The following is a 20452-nucleotide window of genomic DNA, read 5'->3' as shown; positions in this document are numbered from 1 at the left end:
TATCAATTTGATATCTTTTGCCAGCAAACACGAAGCAAACATTGCAATAAGAGAACAAAAAACCAAATGAAATATTTTAATAATGAAGACAAATAGAATCTAATTAATGCAGCATTATATAAAGGACAATTATATGGATATTATAATATAATATTTTTATTAATTTTCATAAATATAAAACAAATATTGCTTTCAAAACAGTTTGTCTTCACGGTGGTCGGCACGGGTGGCGTCGCCATCTGCTGCTGCTGATAGTCAGACACATTACCTTGCCAATAAAATATTGGTGAGCCCAGGATTTTGCATTTTGTTAACTTTAAACAAAACCAAGCAGCGGTCTGAGCAGTGTAACCGTTCGGAATGCAGTGCACACTCTGGTCACACCACTGGTCGCTCGAAAAATATATGACATCTGTTTGCTAGCAAACAGTTTTTCGATCTGAGTACTAGGCTTAAAGCCTAAATTGCAAACTCAAATTAATTACCTGTAAATAAATGGACTGCTCTGCAATTAAATTAAACAAATGAATTAAACAAAGCAATGAGATCAGATCCATATTCGATTGACAGAGACCGATTATCACCGATATCCATTTGCAGGTCTTTCTTGCAGCCCAGCCAACTTCACGCAGCTGTCTGTGCTTTTTGTTGTTGTTGCAAAAATGAGTGATTCAGAAGAAGCGAAAGAAATCGCGGAAGTTCAGCGACATCCCGACAGCGATCAGCCCAACAAAATGTCAGACAGCGAGAATAACAATTTGCTCAACCTGGAGGATATTATCCAGCCGCTTATAGGGGCGAACTGCTCTGATTATGCAGTGGCCCATGCAACTGTGAATGTGATACCGTTTCGCACATTTGCAGAGGTTTCACTGTGCCGGATATTGTGCAGAGGATGAGGAAATTGGGCCTGAACCGTCTGCAGCGGCTGCAGAGCTATGCCTGGCCGCACATTCTCAATGGACCGGGCCACGGTGTCCTCATTGTGAGTGCCCCACGAAGCGGTCGCACGATGGGATATGTGCCGCCCATTTGTCACGTGGCCAGCACGGTCCTGGCCGCGAATCGATACAGGAGAGAAATGGCAATTGACTTATTGGATGTCTCGCATGGAATGGGACCCATTGCCCTGATTCTAGTGCCAGATATAACGCGAATGGAGCAGGTTGCCGCCCTATGCAGTGCACTCATGCCCAGGGATGAGACCGTCGAGGACATGTGGACCATTATGGTGAAGAAGGTGTTGACCGTTCCATCGGAGTGCACTCCCACGTTCATGGGTGCGTGGATCAGCGAAATAGGCGTCTTGGTGGCCACCCCCGCCCGATTTGTCAACGCGTGCAAGCAAGGAGAAGGTCTGCTAAAGCTTAATCAGCTACAGGTAGTGGTCTTCGATGATGTGGACCTAATGCAGAAAGAAGAACTGAAATTGGCCCAGCAGTACATTCCAAGCATGGCGGCTAAACACAATAGGCCAATACGCAAGGCCAATCCCCGTCCGCAGGTGGTGATAGTTTGTCAACACTTCACTCCGTCCCTGATTTCCGAGGTGCGCCGTTTCAATCAACATCCGTGCCTGATATTTGGCGATCTACTGGAAGCTGCTCTCTATGGCGGGATGAGATTGTTGGTCAATATGGTCGGGGCGGAGGGTAAGGTCGCTACGATCGTGAATCTACTTCTTCAGCGCCCGCCGGCGGTGTATCGCACCATAATCTTCTGCGATGACGATTTGCAAATGACCCTGCTGGTCGGAGCCTTAGAGGATTTCGAGTACCAATGTCTGGCCTACTACCAAACCATGGATCTGGAGCAACTTGATAAGGTAAGCAGCTGGACGTGTGACAGCCGCGGCCTCATATTTGTCTGCACTGACGACTGTCCGGAGCTGAAAATACGCAATGCGCACACCATTATCCACTACAGCATGAGCAGCTCGTGGAACAAGTTCAAGAATCGCTTCATGTTTCTGTCCAACAATGTGCCCAATGCCCTGGAACGTCCCAAGGTACCGGAACCGGCGCCAACGGCAACAGCAACCGCAACCGATCCAAGGATCCTGGATTCGCTTGTCCTCTTGGATGAGGCGAACGCCAGGCAGCTGCCCCGTCTGGTCGACTTAATGCTGCTCCGCCAGAAATTGGATCCCAATATTGTGGCGATGGCTGATCGCATCCGCAAGAAGGTAAACACAATGAAAAACATTGTTAAGCCGATATGCAGGGAGATCTTGACTCACGGCGACTGCTGGGACACCAGGTGCGTGCATCGTCATTATTTGCACGAATCGGATCGCCGTTTATCGGCAGTACCCTGCTCGGGAGACATCAAGGTCAAAGTGCTCCGCGTGTACTCCCCCGGACACTACTGTGTAATCGCCTACGAGCATATGCCCCCGGAGGGTAAATGGCACAGCTTAGAGCCCGACAGCAATTTGCCGACTCTGCTGAATTTCAAACTCAGCGGGGAGAATGTGGAGCCACCGCCTCGCTACTGGCCACCGCAACACCAAGCCGTGTGTCTGTGGAAGACAGAGTCTGAGACGGTTTCTGGCTATTCATATGAGCGTGTCCGGGTGCTCAGTGTGCCGCCCATTGAGAATGTGAATCTGGCCCAGTCGGACCTCGTGGTGCTCGTGCAGGCCATGGACTATAGCACTCGCCGCTTCGAGACCAAATGCATGTCCCTTCATGTCTGCCCCGATGAGTACGTCAGTGAGCCGCCATTGTGCATGGATCTGCGCCTCCTGGGAATGGTTAATCACATGAGTGATCGCAATTGGGCTGGCGCAGACGCGAAGACGGTTCAAGACTGGCTGGACAAGGCGCCCAAGGACCACTTCGTTCAGGCCAAAGTCGCGTTCTCCACTTCGCACACGATCTTTGCCACATGTATGGTGTCTATGGTCTACCTGAAGACAGTGAAGACTTTTAATCTCCACTTGAACCTACTAAGAGCCCAGATCGAGAACAAGATAAGCAAGCGGTGTGCCCGAACCAAAGAGAAGATTTTAAAATTCTTCGAGGAGCTCATCAAGCTGGACGCACCGCCGATCCCCCAAGAACCCCCAGAACAGGAACAGGAAACGAACACATGTGACGATGTGCGTTTGGCGGAAAATGGGCCCAAAGAGCACATCGCCGAGGACAAGTACAAGAGCTCACCCTCAAAGCAGGACACTCATAAATTGCCGGCCAGATTCCAGCGTGTAGTGGACCAGAGGCTTAAGATGAGCCTGGAGAACCGCCTATGCCAAAAGCGCAGCCAGGAAGAAACGGATTCCGAGAAAGCCAAGACCACTAACGTCGAGCTGGAACCTAAGCAGAGTCAGAGACCTGCCACGCCTGTTGACCAGGACCAGACTGCAGAATCGGAAGCTTCCGTACTTAAAGAGGTCCCAATGTCCGATTTCTACGACTGCTTCATGAAATGCGCCGCGCTGGACCGCATGGAGGAAATGGAAACGGGCACTAGCAAGGCAGGTCCGAACGTTGGCTATCAGATTTTGACTGAAGCCCCAGTCCAGCGCTCCCCGGGAGTCCAAGAAGGCAAAGCCCAAACAAGAATTAATCCAAGAATCCAACGGCGAGAAACTGTCAGCCCGGACAGGAGTAACAGCAAGTAATGCTGCCCGTATTTTGCGGTCCGCATCGCGTCCCGATGTCAAATACTTCCAGACCCTCCACGCCCTCCATCTGCAGGTGACCATGGTCGATGAAAAAGTTTCCTACCGAACACGTGTGATAAAAAGCAGCACGATTTTCTTTAAGGCCATCCCTACTGTCGGATCAGGATTGGGATCCCCCACTTGCAACTCCTAACTCTGGGGGCTACGAGTTCTCTGTGAACACACATATGATCTTCAAAGGTATACAACATTCCATGAAGGGGCACAGTATACATCGAGCTTCAAAAGAAGAATCCAGGCTACTACCCCACACAATTTGTCCACTTAAAGTACTTTCAAACGAACTACGACAAGATTGTGATCGAGGAGAAGTGGCATCAGCGAGAAAGATTCAACTTTGAACAGTTGATACGTCAGCATGGATGGGGAGTGCCAAAAATCAAAGAAAAAGTGGAAAGCAGCGAGGAACCCGCGTCCGAGACCGAATCGGAGGAGGGGGTGGAGCGACCCGAGACTACAGGAAGATCGAAATGAATTAAGTTTTAAAGCACTTATGTACGTACATGTAGTAGTAGTAAATGACTGGAAACCGATTCATAATACCTGTGCATGTTTTTTTTCTCTATAATTCCAGAACTATTCAATTTAAGAACGAGTGGCATTCAAAGAAGAGCATGAGCCACGACGCAGTCAGTAAAGATATATGTATATTGTTTCCAAATTCAATACTATAGAAGGAATTTAAAACTGAATTTTTAATTTTTAACACTTGACACACACTTACATATGTATTCCATAAATAATATATTGATAACAATATGTACTTGACACTTGCAACACACAAACGCAGATAAAACTCTTTAAGAAATCTACTGATTACAAAAACATTCTTGCTGAACTCCAGCGTGTATTTGATACTATTTACTTCCTTTCTGTTCTCGCATAGTTTAAAAATATCTACAATTAGCAATTAGCACTATAGATGACGGATGTGCGTTGATTTGCGAACATTTTTATGGTACAATTAGATTGGTGCAACAAAGAAATACGAGTGGATCAAATAATAATTCGGGAAATGAGGGGATCTACGAGTTGATTTTTATTTGATTGTGTTTTTAATCTTAAGCAACACGATCGGTCATTGTTAAGCCGAAGGATCAAACCCTAAAAATTATCTGTACGAAGACGTCCGTGAATAAACTCCGCAAGACCACAAGAAAGACACAGTTCGATTGATTTAAAATTGGTGGTGAGCATAAGAGTATGTACATAAGTGCTCATGCAAGTGTGTTCCTTCGAACGTTAAGGGTAGTGTATTTTATTGGGGGGATACACAGTTCATGAATACATCCAGGCACTTATGTACATATGTATGCTGATGGCTGCATGCACTCTGTATACAATCGGATGGGACTGCACGCTCCACGCTCTGATCTGACACTTGGAGGGACACTGTCCAGTTACGCAGCCCGAAATTAGCATTTAAAAATACGTATTTATAATTCTTAGGTAGTCGCGTTGCATAAAGTAAACTCTCCAATCTCGTTGTGCTCCTGGAACTGCCCTCAATTTCGTTGACTTTCTACTAACATCAACATATTAGCTGATCTCGCTCTCATTCAAAGCTTTGCGTGCACTTTGGGCACCGACATTCGGCTCGTAATTGGTCCTTGCAATTAGTTTTAATATAATTCTTGAACCTCTTTAAGTGACATCGCTATCGGCCACTATGCTGCGCATAATACATAACAAAAAACTATATTAAAACGAAACATTTCAGCTATTAATTTAAGCGTTTTTGATACAAGCTTACAGACACAGAATGTGCTCTATTCGGGGACATTTCACTCGCACTTAATAAAAAAAAAAATAATATTCTTTGTATTTTTTTTATTGTATATTTAATACGTTTCCGTCATAATTTACAATTTGTTTAGTAATTGATGGTCATAGATCTACACGTATTCAAATGTATGTATATCTGCACATGTATGTTCGTATGTACTTGGATGAATACATAGATGACGCTTGTATTCTGCACTTAAAATGTTTATGTTTATGTTTACGAAACGTTATGTGTCACGCATATGTGCGTTGATAATAACAATCTGATAGTGGTACCCAATCGTGTGGTGCTAAAAAAAATATAGATACATTATAGATCGCTTGTAGTGTATGCCCCCGTGCGTCCCGTTTTGGGCTGTGCTTTTATAGAGTTGATTTTGCTGTTGCGATTGCAGCTGCAGTTGTTGTTGCAGCTAAAACGCAATTTATTTTTGCTATCTTAAAGCAACGAAATATTGTAATGGAACACACAAACACACAATCGGTTAATTTGTTTTTGCATGTTTTTTTAAGTGCGCTTCTTGGGGGGCTTTCGGTTTTGTGTCGGATGATGGTTGGGCGTCACAACTCTGATCTGATCGATTATAGACCACTCCTACTCCTACTCCAGATCCTCCTCGTCCTCCTCCTCCAGGGTTCCCCGTGGCTCAGTCGTCGCTCTCCTCGAACGTGGAACTGCTGGGCGAGTACGCTGGACTGGTGGGACTATAGTGCGATGGTGCCGTCGGCGAGTACATGGGAGAAGTGGGTGAATAGTTGCGTGCCGTGGGCGTGTACGTCGGCGATGTCAGCGAGTATTCGGTGCTGCTCGGCGAGTAGATGGACATGTTGGGCGAGTACCGTGGACTGGTGGCCGAATCGGTGGATCCAGTGGGACTGTACTGGTTCGACGGCGAGTGCTGCGGCGAACTGAGCGAGTACAGGGGCGATGTGGGCGAGTACTTGGGGGAGGCCGGTGAATATTGCGGCGAACCGGGCGTGTATTGGGGCGATCCTGGAGAGCCATCGTACGAGGGCGATGGCGGCGAATAGGCCGGAGACGTCGGTGAGTACTTGGCCCCTGTCTGGGAGTAGGCAGGCGATGCCGGCGAGTAGTGGGGTGAGGCCGAGTAGTTTAGTGATGTGGGCGAATACGAGGGTGTCGCCGGCGTATAGTTGGGCGATGTGGGCGAATACGAAGGCGATGTTGGCAAATAGCAAGGAGACGTGGGCAAGTACGAGGGACTCGATGGGGAGTACGAGGGCGATGTCGGGGAGTATGAGGGGGACTTCGGCGAATAGTTGGTCGAACTGGGCGAGTAGGCATTGCCCGGAGAGTACATGTTGCTGCCGCTGCCCGCAAACGACGGACTCGAGGGGAAGTTTGATGTGGGTGAGTAACCAGACGCCGATGGCAAGTAGCCCGTCGACTGCGGATTAAAGTTGGGCGTGGTGGAGGCATACCGCGGACTGGGCGCTGCATATAGCGGCGATGTCGGCGAATAGTTGGGACTGGAAGGCGAGTAGTTGGGCGATGCCCCCCCCGGGCGACGAGGCCGTGTTGTTGGGACTCGTCGGCGACTACGATCGCGATACGCTGGGCGAGGCCGGGTAGTACGGGGACATCGAGGGTGCCGGAGAGCTGGGCGAGAAGCCCGCATCCGAGGCGGCCGATGGCGAAAAACTAGGTCCTCCTGGTGTCATGGCGCTCACTGCAGTACAGGCAAAAAAAAAGAGAATAAAGAATATCGAGTTGAAGCGAGATAGTTACATAAATGATAGACAGAGACAGCCATATCCATAGCCGAAGTTCTTGACATGCCCCGGGGGCGAGAAGTAACGTGGCGTATTGCAGTTCACCCACGGCGTCATCGGAGGCGTCATGCTCGGCGTGGAGCCGCCGCCAATAAACATGGCCGTGCCGTTTGAATTAATCCTAATACTCAGATCGAGAAAAACACCTAGCGAACGGAATCAGGGTTGATATTCGTATGAAACCGATAAGAAATGTTTTACGGCAAAACTGTTTTCTAGGCTCTGTACGGAAGGCAGTACTCAGATCAAAAAACAAAAAGGTCGGTATATAATGGACAAGTATCAGAAGTATTTGCTTGTTTTTTTTGTATGTTTCGACCCACCTCGAAAAAGATATCAATTTGATATCTTTTGCCAGCAAACACGAAGCAAACATTGCAATAAGAGAACAAAAAACCAAATGAAATATTTTAATAATGAAGACAAATAGAATCTAATTAATGCAGCATTATATAAAGGACAATTATATGGATATTATAATATAATATTTTTATTAATTTTCATAAATATAAAACAAATATTGCTTTCAAAACAGTTTGTCTTCACGGTGGTCGGCACGGGTGGCGTCGCCATCTGCTGCTGCTGATAGTCAGACACATTACCTTGCCAATAAAATATTGGTGAGCCCAGGATTTTGCATTTTGTTAACTTTAAACAAAACCAAGCAGCGGTCTGAGCAGTGTAACCGTTCGGAATGCAGTGCACACTCTGGTCACACCACTGGTCGCTCGAAAAATATATGACATCTGTTTGCTAGCAAACAGTTTTCTTGATCTAGTACAGGCTTAAAGCCTAAATTGCAAACTCAAATTAATTACCTGTAAATAAATGGACTGCTCTGCAATTAAATTAAACAAATGAATTAAACAAAGCAATGAGATCAGATCCATATTCGATTGACAGAGACCGATTATCACCGATATCCATTTGCAGGTCTTTCTTGCAGCCCAGCCAACTTCACGCAGCTGTCTGTGCTTTTTGTTGTTGTTGCAAAAATGAGTGATTCAGAAGAAGCGAAAGAAATCGCGGAAGTTCAGCGACATCCCGACAGCGATCAGCCCAACAAAATGTCAGACAGCGAGAATAACAATTTGCTCAACCTGGAGGATATTATCCAGCCGCTTATAGGGGCGAACTGCTCTGATTATGCAGTGGCCCATGCAACTGTGAATGTGATACCGTTTCGCACATTTGCAGAGGTTTCACTGCTGCCGGATATTGTGCAGAGGATGAGGAAATTGGGCCTGAACCGTCTGCAGCGGCTGCAGAGCTATGCCTGGCCGCACATTCTCAATGGACCGGGCCACGGTGTCCTCATTGTGAGTGCCCCACGAAGCGGTCGCACGATGGGATATGTGCCGCCCATTTGTCACGTGGCCAGCACGGTCCTGGCCGCGAATCGATACAGGAGAGAAATGGCAATTGACTTATTGGATGTCTCGCATGGAATGGGACCCATTGCCCTGATTCTAGTGCCAGATATAACGCGAATGGAGCAGGTTGCCGCCCTATGCAGTGCACTCATGCCCAGGGATGAGACCGTCGAGGACATGTGGACCATTATGGTGAAGAAGGTGTTGACCGTTCCATCGGAGTGCACTCCCACGTTCATGGGTGCGTGGATCAGCGAAATAGGCGTCTTGGTGGCCACCCCCGCCCGATTTGTCAACGCGTGCAAGCAAGGAGAAGGTCTGCTAAAGCTTAATCAGCTACAGGTAGTGGTCTTCGATGATGTGGACCTAATGCAGAAAGAAGAACTGAAATTGGCCCAGCAGTACATTCCAAGCATGGCGGCTAAACACAATAGGCCAATACGCAAGGCCAATCCCCGTCCGCAGGTGGTGATAGTTTGTCAACACTTCACTCCGTCCCTGATTTCCGAGGTGCGCCGTTTCAATCAACATCCGTGCCTGATATTTGGCGATCTACTGGAAGCTGCTCTCTATGGCGGGATGAGATTGTTGGTCAATATGGTCGGGGCGGAGGGTAAGGTCGCTACGATCGTGAATCTACTTCTTCAGCGCCCGCCGGCGGTGTATCGCACCATAATCTTCTGCGATGACGATTTGCAAATGACCCTGCTGGTCGGAGCCTTAGAGGATTTCGAGTACCAATGTCTGGCCTACTACCAAACCATGGATCTGGAGCAACTTGATAAGGTAAGCAGCTGGACGTGTGACAGCCGCGGCCTCATATTTGTCTGCACTGACGACTGTCCGGAGCTGAAAATACGCAATGCGCACACCATTATCCACTACAGCATGAGCAGCTCGTGGAACAAGTTCAAGAATCGCTTCATGTTTCTGTCCAACAATGTGCCCAATGCCCTGGAACGTCCCAAGGTACCGGAACCGGCGCCAACGGCAACAGCAACCGCAACCGATCCAAGGATCCTGGATTCGCTTGTCCTCTTGGATGAGGCGAACGCCAGGCAGCTGCCCCGTCTGGTCGACTTAATGCTGCTCCGCCAGAAATTGGATCCCAATATTGTGGCGATGGCTGATCGCATCCGCAAGAAGGTAAACACAATGAAAAACATTGTTAAGCCGATATGCAGGGAGATCTTGACTCACGGCGACTGCTGGGACACCAGGTGCGTGCATCGTCATTATTTGCACGAATCGGATCGCCGTTTATCGGCAGTACCCTGCTCGGGAGACATCAAGGTCAAAGTGCTCCGCGTGTACTCCCCCGGACACTACTGTGTAATCGCCTACGAGCATTTGCCCCCGGAGGGTAAATGGCACAGCTTAGAGCCCCGACAGCAATTTGCCGACTCTGCTGAATTTCAAACTCAGCGGGGAGAATGTGGAGCCACCGCCTCGCTACTGGCCACCGCAACACCAAGCCGTGTGTCTGTGGAAGACAGAGTCTGAGACGGTTTCTGGCTATTCATATGAGCGTGTCCGGGTGCTCAGTGTGCCGCCCATTGAGAATGTGAATCTGGCCCAGTCGGACCTCGTGGTGCTCGTGCAGGCCATGGACTATAGCACTCGCCGCTTCGAGACCAAATGCATGTCCCTTCATGTCTGCCCCGATGAGTACGTCAGTGAGCCGCCATTGTGCATGGATCTGCGCCTCCTGGGAATGGTTAATCACATGAGTGATCGCAATTGGGCTGGCGCAGACGCGAAGACGGTTCAAGACTGGCTGGACAAGGCGCCCAAGGACCACTTCGTTCAGGCCAAAGTCGCGTTCTCCACTTCGCACACGATCTTTGCCACATGTATGGTGTCTATGGCTCTACCTGAAGACAGTGAAGACTTTTAATCTCCACTTGAACCTACTAAGAGCCCAGATCGAGAACAAGATAAGCAAGCGGTGTGCCCGAACCAAAGAGAAGATTTTAAAATTCTTCGAGGAGCTCATCAAGCTGGACGCACCGCCGATCCCCCAAGAACCCCCAGAACAGGAACAGGAAACGAACACATGTGACGATGTGCGTTTGGCGGAAAATGGGCCCAAAGAGCACATCGCCGAGGACAAGTACAAGAGCTCACCCTCAAAGCAGGACACTCATAAATTGCCGGCCAGATTCCAGCGTGTAGTGGACCAGATGCTTAAGATGAGCCTGGAGAACCGCCTATGCCAAAAGCGCAGCCAGGAAGAAACGGATTCCGAGAAAGCCAAGACCACTAACGTCGAGCTGGAACCTAAGCAGAGTCAGAGACCTGCCACGCCTGTTGACCAGGACCAGACTGCAGAATCGGAAGCTTCCGTACTTAAAGAGGTCCCAATGTCCGATTTCTACGACTGCTTCATGAAATGCGCCGCGCTGGACCGCATGGAGGAAATGGAAACGGGCACTAGCAAGGCAGGTCCGAACGTTGGCTATCAGATTTTGACTGAAGCCCCAGTCCAGCGCTCCCGGGAGTCCAAGAAGGCAAAGCCCAAACAAGAATTAATCCAAGAATCCAACGGCGAGAAACTGTCAGCCCGGACAGGAGTAACAGCAAGTAATGCTGCCCGTATTTTGCGGTCCGCATCGCGTCCCGATGTCAAATACTTCCAGACCCTCCACGCCCTCCATCTGCAGGTGACCATGGTCGATGAAAAAGTTTCCTACCGAACACGTGTGATAAAAAGCAGCACGATTTTCTTTAAGGCCATCCCTACTGTCGGATCAGGATTGGGATCCGCCACTTGCAACTCTAACTCTGGGGGCTACGAGTTCTCTGTGAACACACATATGATCTTCAAAGGTATACAACATTCCATGAAGGGGCGCACGGTATACATCGAGCTTCAAAAGAAGAATCCAGGCTACTACCCCACACAATTTGTCCACTTAAAGTACTTTCAAACGAACTACGACAAGATTGTGATCGAGGAGAAGTGGCATCAGCGAGAAAGATTCAACTTTGAACAGTTGATACGTCAGCATGGATGGGGAGTGCCAAAAATCAAAGAAAAAGTGGAAAGCAGCGAGGAACCCGCTGTCCGAGACCGAATCGGAGGAGGGGGTGGAGCGACCCGAAGACTACAGGAAGATCGAAATGAATTAAGTTTTAAAGCACTTATGTACGTACATGTAGTAGTAGTAAATGACTGGAAACCGATTCATAATACCTGTGCATGTTTTTTTCTCTATAATTCCAGAACTATTCAATTTAAGAACGAGTGGCATTCAAAGAAGAGCATGAGCCACGACGCAGTCAGTAAAGATATATGTATATTGTTTCCAAATTCAATACTATAGAAGGAATTTAAAACTGAATTTTTAATTTTTAACACTTGACACACACTTACATATGTATTCCATAAATAATATATTGATAACAATATGTACTTGACACTTGCAACACACAAACGCAGATAAAACTCTTTAAGAAATCTACTGATTACAAAAACATTCTTGCTGAACTCCAGCGTGTATTTGATACTATTTACTTCCTTTCTGTTCTCGCATAGTTTAAAAATATCTACAATTAGAAATTAGCACTATAGATGACGGATGTGCGTTGATTTGCGAACATTTTTATGGTACAATTAGATTGGTGCAACAAAGAAATACGAGTGGATCAAATAATAATTCGGGAAATGAGGGGATCTACGAGTTGATTTTTATTTGATTGTGTTTTTAATCTTAAGCAACACGATCGGTCATTGTTAAGCCGAAGGATCAAACCCTAAAAATTATCTGTACGAAGACGTCCGTGAATAAACTCCGCAAGACCACAAGAAAGACACAGTTCGATTGATTTAAAATTGGTGGTCAGCATAAGAGTATGTACATAAGTGCTCATGCAAGTGTGTTCCTTCGAACGTTAAGGGTAGTGTATTTTATTTGGGTGATACACAGTTCATGAATACATCCAGGCACTTACATATGTACATACACTGATGGCTGCATGCACTTTGTATACAATCAGATGGGACTGCACGCTCCACTCTCTGATCCGACACTTGGAGGGACACCAGCAATGACACTGTCCGGTCACACAGCCCGAAATTAGCATTTAAAAATACGTATTAATAATTCTTAGCTAGTGGCGTTCCATAAAGTAAACTCTCAAATCTCGTTGTGCTCCTGGAACTGCCCCCAGTGCACATTTTCGTTGACTTTCTACTAACATCACCATCTTAGCTGATCTCGCTCTCATTCAAAGCTTTGCGTGCACTCTGGGCACCGACATTCGGCTCGTAATTGGTCCTTGCAATTAGTTTTAATGTAACTCTTGAACCTCTTCAACTGACATCGCTATCGGCCACTATGCTGTGCATAATACATAACAAAAAACTATATTAAAACGAAACAGGTCAGCTATATATTTAAACATTTTTGATACAAGCTTACAGACACACAGAATGTGCTATATTCGGGGACACTCTGGGGACATTCAGCTCGCTCGTTAATTAATAAAAAAAAAATATTTCTTTGTATTTTTATTGTATATTTAATACGTTTCCGTCATAATTTACAATTTGTTTAGTAATTGATGGTCATAGATCTACACGTATTCAAATGTATGTATATCTGTATATGTATGGTCGTATGTACTTGGATGAATACATAGATGACGCTTGTCTGCTGCACTCTTAAAATGTTTATGTTTATTTATGTTTTCGAAACGTTATGTTTCACGCATATGTGCGTTGATAATAACAATCTGATAGTGGTACCCAATCGTGTGGTGCTAAAAAAAATATAGATACATTATAGATCGGTTGTAGAACATGCCCCCGTGCGTCCCGTTTTGGGCTGTGCTTTTATAGAGTTGATTTTGCTGTTGCGATTGCAGCTGCAGTTGTTGTTGCAGCTAAAACGCGACTTATCTTATTGCTATCTTAAAGCAACGAAATATTGTAATGGAACACACAAACACAGAATCGGTTAATTTGTTTTTGCATGTTTTTTTAAGTGCGCTTCTTGGGGGCTTTCGGTTTTGTGTCGGATGATGGTTGGGCGTCAAAACTCTGATCTGATCGATTATCGGCCACTCCTACTCCTACTCCTGATCCTCCTCGTCCTCCTCCTCCAGGGTTCCCCGTGGCTCAGTCGTCGCTCTCCTCGAACGTGGGACTGCTGGGCGAGTACGCTGGACTGGTGGGACTATAGTGCGATGGTGCCGTCGGCGAGTACATGGGAGAAGTGGGTGAATAGTTGCGTGCCGTGGGCGTGTACGTCGGCGATGTCGGCGAGTATTTGGTGCTGCTCGGCGAGTAGATGGACATATTGGGCGAGTACCGTGGACTGGTGGCCGAATAAGTGGATCCAGTGGGACTGTACTGGTTCGACGGCGAGTGCTGCGGCGAACTGGGCGAGTACAGGGGCGATGTGGGCGAGTACTTGGGGGAGGCCGGTGAATATTGCGGCGAACCGGGCGTGTATTGGGGCGATCCTGGAGAGCCATCGTACGAGGGCGATGGCGGCGAATAGGTCGGAGACGTCGGTGAATACTTGGCCCCTGTCTGGGAGTAGGCAGGCGATGCCGGCGAGTAGTGGGGTGAGGCCGAGTAGTTTGGTGATGTGGGCGAATACGAGGGTGTCGCCGGCGTATAGTTGGGCGATGTGGGCGAATACGAAGGCGATGTTGGCGAATAGCAAGGAGACGTGGGCGAGTACGAGGGACTCGATGGGGAGTACGAGGGCGATGTCGGGGAGTATGAGGGGGAGTTCGGCGAATAGTTGGTCGAACTGGGCGAGTAGGCATTGCCCGGAGAGTACATGTTGCTGCCGCTGCCCGCAAACGACGGACTCGAGGGGAAGTTGGATGTGGGCGAGTACACCGGAGATGTTGGTGAGTAACCAGATGCCGATGGCGAGTAGCCCGTCGACTGCGGATTAAAGTTGGGTGTGGTGGAGGCATACCGCGGACTGGGCGCTGCATATAGCGGCGATGTCGGCGAATAGTTGGGACTGGAAGGCGAGTAGTTGGGCGATGCCCCGCCGGGCGACGAGGCCGTGTAGTTGGGACTCGTCGGCGAGTACGATGGCGATACGCTGGGCGAGGCCGGGTAGTACGGGGACATCGAGGGTGCTGGAGAGCTGGGCGAGGAGCCCGGATGTGCAGGCGACCAGTTTGGGGACATGCCAGACGCATCCGAGGCGGCCGATGGCGAAAAACTAGGTCCTCCTGGTGTCATGGCGCTCACTGCAGTACAGGCAAAAAAAAAAAGAGAACAAAGAATATCGAATTGAAGCGAGATAGTTACATAAATGATAGAAAGAGACAGCCATATCCATAGCCGACGTTCAACTTACCATGCCCCGGGGGCGAGAAGTAGCGTGGCGTATTGCAGTTCACCCACGGCGTCATCGGAGGCGTCATACTCGGCGTGGAGCCACCGCCAATAAACATGGCCGTGCCGCCCAGCATGCTGCTGCCCAGGGTGTTGGGTATCTCAATGCCGAAGCGACACTTCTCGGCGTCCAACAACAGATCGAAGCAGCCGGTGCCCATCTTGGGCAGCTGTCCCATGATTATGTTTTCGGATACGCCTCGCATGGGATCCGTTTCCGCGTGGGCAGCCGCATCCATGAGCACGTCGACCGTCTCCTCGAAGGAGCAGCGCATAAGGGCGCCGGTGTCCTGTCTGTTGATGCCGTGACGGGTGATGGCCATCAGATGGCCCTTGGCGGTCATCACATCGCACAACAGAGCCAAATGGCGGTAGTTCACGTACAGGCCGTAGAACTGCAGCACCGCGTTCATCTCCTTCTCAACGGACTTTCGCACCGCCTCGATGCCCAGCACCTGGAAGATCTCGCAAATGTCATTGGACGAAGTGCGAATGGGGTCGACGTCCCGCTCGGAGAGGACCTTCATCATGGACGTGCCGTCTGTCTCGAGCAGCCACTCGCCGATGGCCTTGAACTCGCCCGTTTCGGTGATGACGATCCGCTTCTTGCTGTCCGTTTGCGGCAGATGCATGTAGACCTTGCCAATGGCCTCGATGCCCTGCAGCGTCATATCCGACAGCATATTGGCCTCGATGCAGCGCAGGAACATGTCATCCTCCATCTTGTCGACGGCCTCGTCCTCGTCCTGGAACTTGTTCTCCTCGTTGTTCATGATCCGGATGCGCAGCACCAGCTTGTCCGCATTGTCATCGTTAAATATGCAGTTGAGATCCTCGCCAAAGCCCACATTGATCTTCTCGGCGATCTGCTCCATGGTCAGCTTCTTGTCCGTCATCCGTTTGCGATCGAGCTCGATACGCAGCAGCCAGGGCGAGATTCGGGTCGGATCAAAGTCGGGCATCTCGTAGTAGACATTCACAAACTCCTGATCCTCCGATATCACCGTACGCTGTGGATCCGGATCGTAATAGATAGCCGTATTGGCCGTCACCTTACGCAGCGTGGTGTGCTCAAGGCGGCACAGCACATTCTTGGCCTTCTCGGCATCACGGGCAGCACCACCCGTCAGGAATACCGTCAGAGACGGGGCCTTCGGTTTCTTTGAGATGTTGATAATCTCCTTGAGACGGGGCACGCCGAGTGTCACGTTCTTCGAGGACACACCAGCGAAATGGAACGTGTTGAGGGTCATCTGTGTGGCCGGTTCGCCCAAACTCTGAGCGGCCAAAGCGCCAACCATCTCGCCAGGATTCGCTTGGGCCTGCTGGAAGCGCGTCTCGATCTCACCGATCAGCCACTCAAAGGCCTCCGTGGACAGGCGAAACTCCTCGGACACGTATTTGGTGCACAGCGTGGACCGGATGAGGCACTGGAACAGCAATGTGGCATTCTCGTTGGCCTGCTTCGATATCCGATCGGCTCCCGTCACGATCACGCACCGCTCCAGCAGGGTCTTTACGCCCTTGATCACCCGCATGGGCGACAGGTCTGTGGGCAGTCGCTTGTTAATGTGGAATATCTTCTGTACATTCCAGATCATGCGCTGCAGATTGCACGGCAGCACCACCTTCGAATCGCCGTTGGGGAAGATCTGTCGCAAATGGTCGCGATCCTGCATCAGGTGGTCCCACTCCGATTCGAGATCCTGTATGGCCTCGCTGCTGTCGGTCATCTCCTTGATCACCTCATCGGTGAAGACCTTGCGCATGTATCGCTCGTTCGACCAGTCGAACTTGAAGCGCTTCTCGAACGCCTTGTTCGAGAGCTTCACCGTGGGCATGTTCTGGAACTCGACCAACTCGCCGCAGAGGCCATCCTCACCGTATCGCAGCTGGATCAGCTGGCCCACCGAATTTCGCACAGTGCCATCGTAGTTGACCATCACCGACTCCATAGCCTTGATAAGACGTCGCTGGATGTAGCCGGTTTCGGCTGTTTTCACCGCCGTATCAATGAGACCCTCACGACCGCCCATAGCATGGAAGTAGAACTCTGAGGGCGTCAGACCGGCCAGATACGAATTCTCCACAAAGCCGCGCGACTCGGGACCATAATCGTCCTTGATGAAATGCGGCAGGGTGCGCTTACGGAATCCGTACGGGATACGCTTACCCTCCACGTTCTGTTGTCCCACGCAAGCAATAACCTGGGCAAAAGAAACATTGATTAGGTGGAGGCGATAAAGCGTATGTATGCGCTCAACTTTACCTGAGAGATGTTAATATTGGATCCCTTGGAACCGGACACCACCATGGCCTTTAGATTGTTGTATTCGGTCAGGGACTTCTTGGCGGAGCCACCAGTCTTGTCACGGGCATCGTTCAGGATGCGATTCACCTTGTTCTCGAATGTTTGGCGCAGCGTGTTGCCGGGCGTCGGTTCCAGCTCCATGTTGTGGGCCTTTTGGATAACATTAATGACATCGTCCTTGGCCTTCTTGATGGCCATCTGAATTTCGTTGTAGGTCTGCGGATCGGCAATGGTGTCGCCAATGCCGATGCTGTGGCCCTCGAGCAGCAGCCAGTTGTTGATCACCGTCTGAATGTTGCCGTAGAAGCGTCCGGCTATCTCGTGGCCCAGCTCCAGGAAACAGATATGCAGCAGAGAGCCCGCCGATGTGCCCAGCGTCTTCTTGCAGAGTATGCCCATTATGAGGTCGCCGTGTTCCACCATTACCTTGGTGTCGCCGGGCGAGATCCACTTGTAGGGGCCATCGTCCTCCTCATCGGGATGCGTCGAATGGGTGCGGATCATGTTGACGTTGCCGGGTATGATCAAAGAGAATATCTGCTTGCCCGTCCACAGCGGACGCGGCTTAAGGATGCACGGCTGCGGCATTTTGCCATCCCATGTGGGCAGAAACATGAGCAGATTCATCACCTGCTCGCGCGTGATGAACACATCGCGCTTGGTCATCTTCCGCACGGCGGTGAGGGTGTCCTGCACAATACCCATGACGGGCTTATTCGCCTGCGGCGTGATAATCTGTCGCGGTGTGATGTGAATGTTCTCCACCTCGGCGCGCGTCTCCATTGACTGCGGCACATGGAGGTTCATCTCGTCGCCATCGAAATCGGCATTGTAGGGCGATGTGCAGGAAAGGTTCATGCGGAACGTGGACCAGGGCAGCACCTTCACACGATGCCCCATCATACTCATCTTGTGGAGGGTGGGCTGGCGATTGAAGATCACTAGATCGTCGTCGCGCAGATGCCTCTCCACCTTGTAGCCGCACTGCAGATGGAGGTCCGACGACTTGGGATGGAAACGCAAATCGATGCGCTCCCCATTGTCGCGGACAATGTATTTGGCGCCCGGATATTGCGAGTTGCCGCGACGCACCAGCTCCTGCATGCGATCGATATTGAATGGGGTGACCAGCTCGGGGAAGGTCAAATTTTGGGCTATCGAACGAGGCACGCCGACCTGATCGATGCGCAAATTGGGATCCGGTGTGATGACGGTACGGGCTGAGAAGTCCACACGTTTGCCCATCAAGTTGCCACGGATGCGACCCTCCTTACCCTTCAACCGCGCCTTGATCGCCTTCAGGGGCTTGCCCGACTTCTGCATGGCCCTGGGCATGCCGGGCATATCGTTGTCCACCAGCGTGGCCACATGGAACTGCAGCATCTTGATGTTCTCCTGTATAACGTGTGCCGCCGCTCCGCTGGCCTCGTTCTTGCGCAGCTCATTGTTGGCCTTGATGATGTCCGACAGCTTGTGGGTCAAATCGTCCTGATTCTTTGCCGCCCCGAACATCACCACAGCCGGACGCACGGCCAGTGGCGGAACGGGTAGTACGGTGACAATCATCCAGTCGGGGCGTGCGTATTTCGGGTCCATGCCCAGAATGAAGCACTCTTCGTCGGTTATGTGTTTCAATATCTCCCACACGCGCTCCGCCGAGACGACAATCTTCTTTTCCTGCGAATCCTCGTTCGGATGCTTCCACTCGGCGGACAAGTCCAGGCCCGTTCTCCGGATCGACGGCTGGTAGTGGCCACAACCGCCGTGGCCTGGCTTCTTGTTTGGATCCGGCTGTTGGTTGTCCTTGGTCAAGTCCATGTCCTCGCCGCCCTCGCAGATAGTCTTGCCCTTGCACAGGTCATAGACATAGGCCAGACGCTTGCGTGGCTGACCCTTCGATTTCACAACAATCTCCTTGATTTTCGGATTATGCGGCGAGACCAGCATCTTCGAGCAGTAGAAGCAAACGCAGCGCAGGATCTTGATGGTTTTCGTGATGAAGCCAATGTGGAATACCGGCTTGGCCAAATCGATGTGTCCAAAGTGGCCCGGACACTCGGTCATGTTGCCGGCACAGGTCTGGCATCTCGATGTCCTGTCAATGACACCTTGTCGGGGATCCATGAGGCCGCCTAGCTTTGGACGGCCGCCCTCCATCGTCTCGGCGAACTGGACGCCACCTTCAGTAACTGACATACGGCGCTGAAAAACGTTAAACAAGAACAATGATAGATATGGATACATTCTAGCAGATGAGAGACGAGACCCCAAAGCTACCCGACTTAAATATACATGGTATATATCATAGGGTATGGATGGATAACTTTTTGGCCAGACAAAAATTAACAAACGAAAAAAACCCCCACTTCCCTTTCTCTTTAAGCTATTTGCAATTAAATATTTTTGCATTTGGTGTGGGTGATCATTTTTCAATATGGCGTCCCAGACATTTAAAGGAATTGCACTTACAATTTCATCAGGTGATAAAATTCCAAACTGTACACGCTTCACCTGGCGCAGGGGCGCCTTGGAGTCAGTAGTGGTGCTCATTGTGACCACTCAGCAATAGATTGGGCCAGGCTGGCCTGCGAGAGTTCAGTGGGCTGCTGCGCGTCGTCCGTCAAACTTTTTCTTTTTCACCCACTGCCAATAGAAGGGCCGAAGTCGAGTTTGCACACGGTAGATACAAAGATAGACGCACTTTGAAAAAAAACAGTAGGGAAAAGACCATTAGCTTTTTTTAAGTGGCTATATTGCATTTTTATACGTACGTTTTACGGTGCGTCAATTTTCGTCGCTTTTCACGCGTTGGCCGTTCACTAGAGATGTCAAACCATCGAGGGCACTATCGATAGTATCGATATTTTGCTGTTTGTTTTTGTTTTTTCAAAACATTCAACGTTGATATTCCTCGATTTTGATATTCCGTTTAACATTACTAGCTAGTTGGCCCTCTCAGCCCTAAACAAATAATTTTAGCCGATAGAGACATTAATTTTCTACATGATTGGCAAGTTGTTAGAAGTCCTTTTTATTGGATTATTTACATATCAAGGTTCAAACAAAAACAACATAAAACGAATGTGACGTCGTTTTTGAGGCGCTGCCAGACTCGTGCAATTCGGAGTTGC

The 20452-nt window shown here is 49.5% G+C and overlaps 4 protein-coding genes and 2 long non-coding RNA genes across 6 annotated transcripts; 4 read left to right on the top strand and 2 right to left on the bottom strand.

The window, feature by feature from the left end:
• The first annotated feature begins 662 nt into the window (after positions 1–662).
• LOC121404100 (putative ATP-dependent RNA helicase BoYb) lies at positions 663–3228 on the top strand. Its single transcript, XM_041592746.1, has 3 exons — positions 663–736; positions 865–3103; positions 3199–3228. The coding sequence occupies exons 1-3, from the start codon at positions 663–665 to the stop codon at positions 3226–3228; spliced, it is 2343 nt and encodes a 780-aa protein (XP_041448680.1).
• A 907-nt stretch (positions 3229–4135) lies between these two features.
• LOC121404075 lies at positions 4136–4447 on the top strand. Its single transcript, XR_005967687.1, has 2 exons — positions 4136–4183; positions 4263–4447. It is a non-coding gene; the product is annotated as an uncharacterized LOC121404075 (long non-coding RNA).
• A 1555-nt stretch (positions 4448–6002) lies between these two features.
• LOC121404071 (DNA-directed RNA polymerase II subunit RPB1-like) lies at positions 6003–7302 on the bottom strand. Its single transcript, XM_041592667.1, has 2 exons — positions 7224–7302; positions 6003–7164 (listed from the first exon to the last, which is right to left on the bottom strand). The coding sequence occupies exon 2, from the start codon at positions 7111–7113 to the stop codon at positions 6121–6123; it is 993 nt and encodes a 330-aa protein (XP_041448601.1). The 5' UTR covers positions 7114–7164; positions 7224–7302; the 3' UTR covers positions 6003–6120.
• Positions 7303–8153: 851 nt separating this feature from the next.
• LOC121404099 (putative ATP-dependent RNA helicase BoYb) lies at positions 8154–11632 on the top strand. The gene is made up of 4 exons (XM_041592745.1): positions 8154–10003; positions 10137–10461; positions 10559–11469; positions 11562–11632. The coding sequence occupies exons 1-4, from the start codon at positions 8263–8265 to the stop codon at positions 11630–11632; spliced, it is 3048 nt and encodes a 1015-aa protein (XP_041448679.1). The 5' UTR covers positions 8154–8262.
• Positions 11633–11705: 73 nt separating this feature from the next.
• On the top strand, positions 11706–12051 carry LOC121404074. The gene is made up of 2 exons (XR_005967686.1): positions 11706–11788; positions 11867–12051. It is a non-coding gene; the product is annotated as an uncharacterized LOC121404074 (long non-coding RNA).
• A 1654-nt stretch (positions 12052–13705) lies between these two features.
• On the bottom strand, positions 13706–20159 carry LOC111072794 (DNA-directed RNA polymerase II subunit RPB1). The gene is made up of 5 exons (XM_022364855.2): positions 20093–20159; positions 19791–20021; positions 17280–19523; positions 14973–17217; positions 13706–14862 (listed from the first exon to the last, which is right to left on the bottom strand). Exons 2-5 carry the CDS (start codon positions 19869–19871, stop codon positions 13763–13765), a joined length of 5670 nt encoding a protein of 1889 aa, XP_022220547.2. The 5' UTR covers positions 19872–20021; positions 20093–20159; the 3' UTR covers positions 13706–13762.
• Positions 20160–20452: the final 293 nt, after the last annotated feature.

The sequence above is a fragment of the Drosophila obscura genome, unplaced genomic scaffold (assembly GCF_018151105.1).
Source record: "Drosophila obscura isolate BZ-5 IFL unplaced genomic scaffold, ASM1815110v1 contig_185, whole genome shotgun sequence".
NCBI lineage: Eukaryota > Metazoa > Arthropoda > Insecta > Diptera > Drosophilidae > Drosophila > Drosophila obscura.
This window is presented reverse-complemented; position numbering and strand designations above follow the sequence as displayed.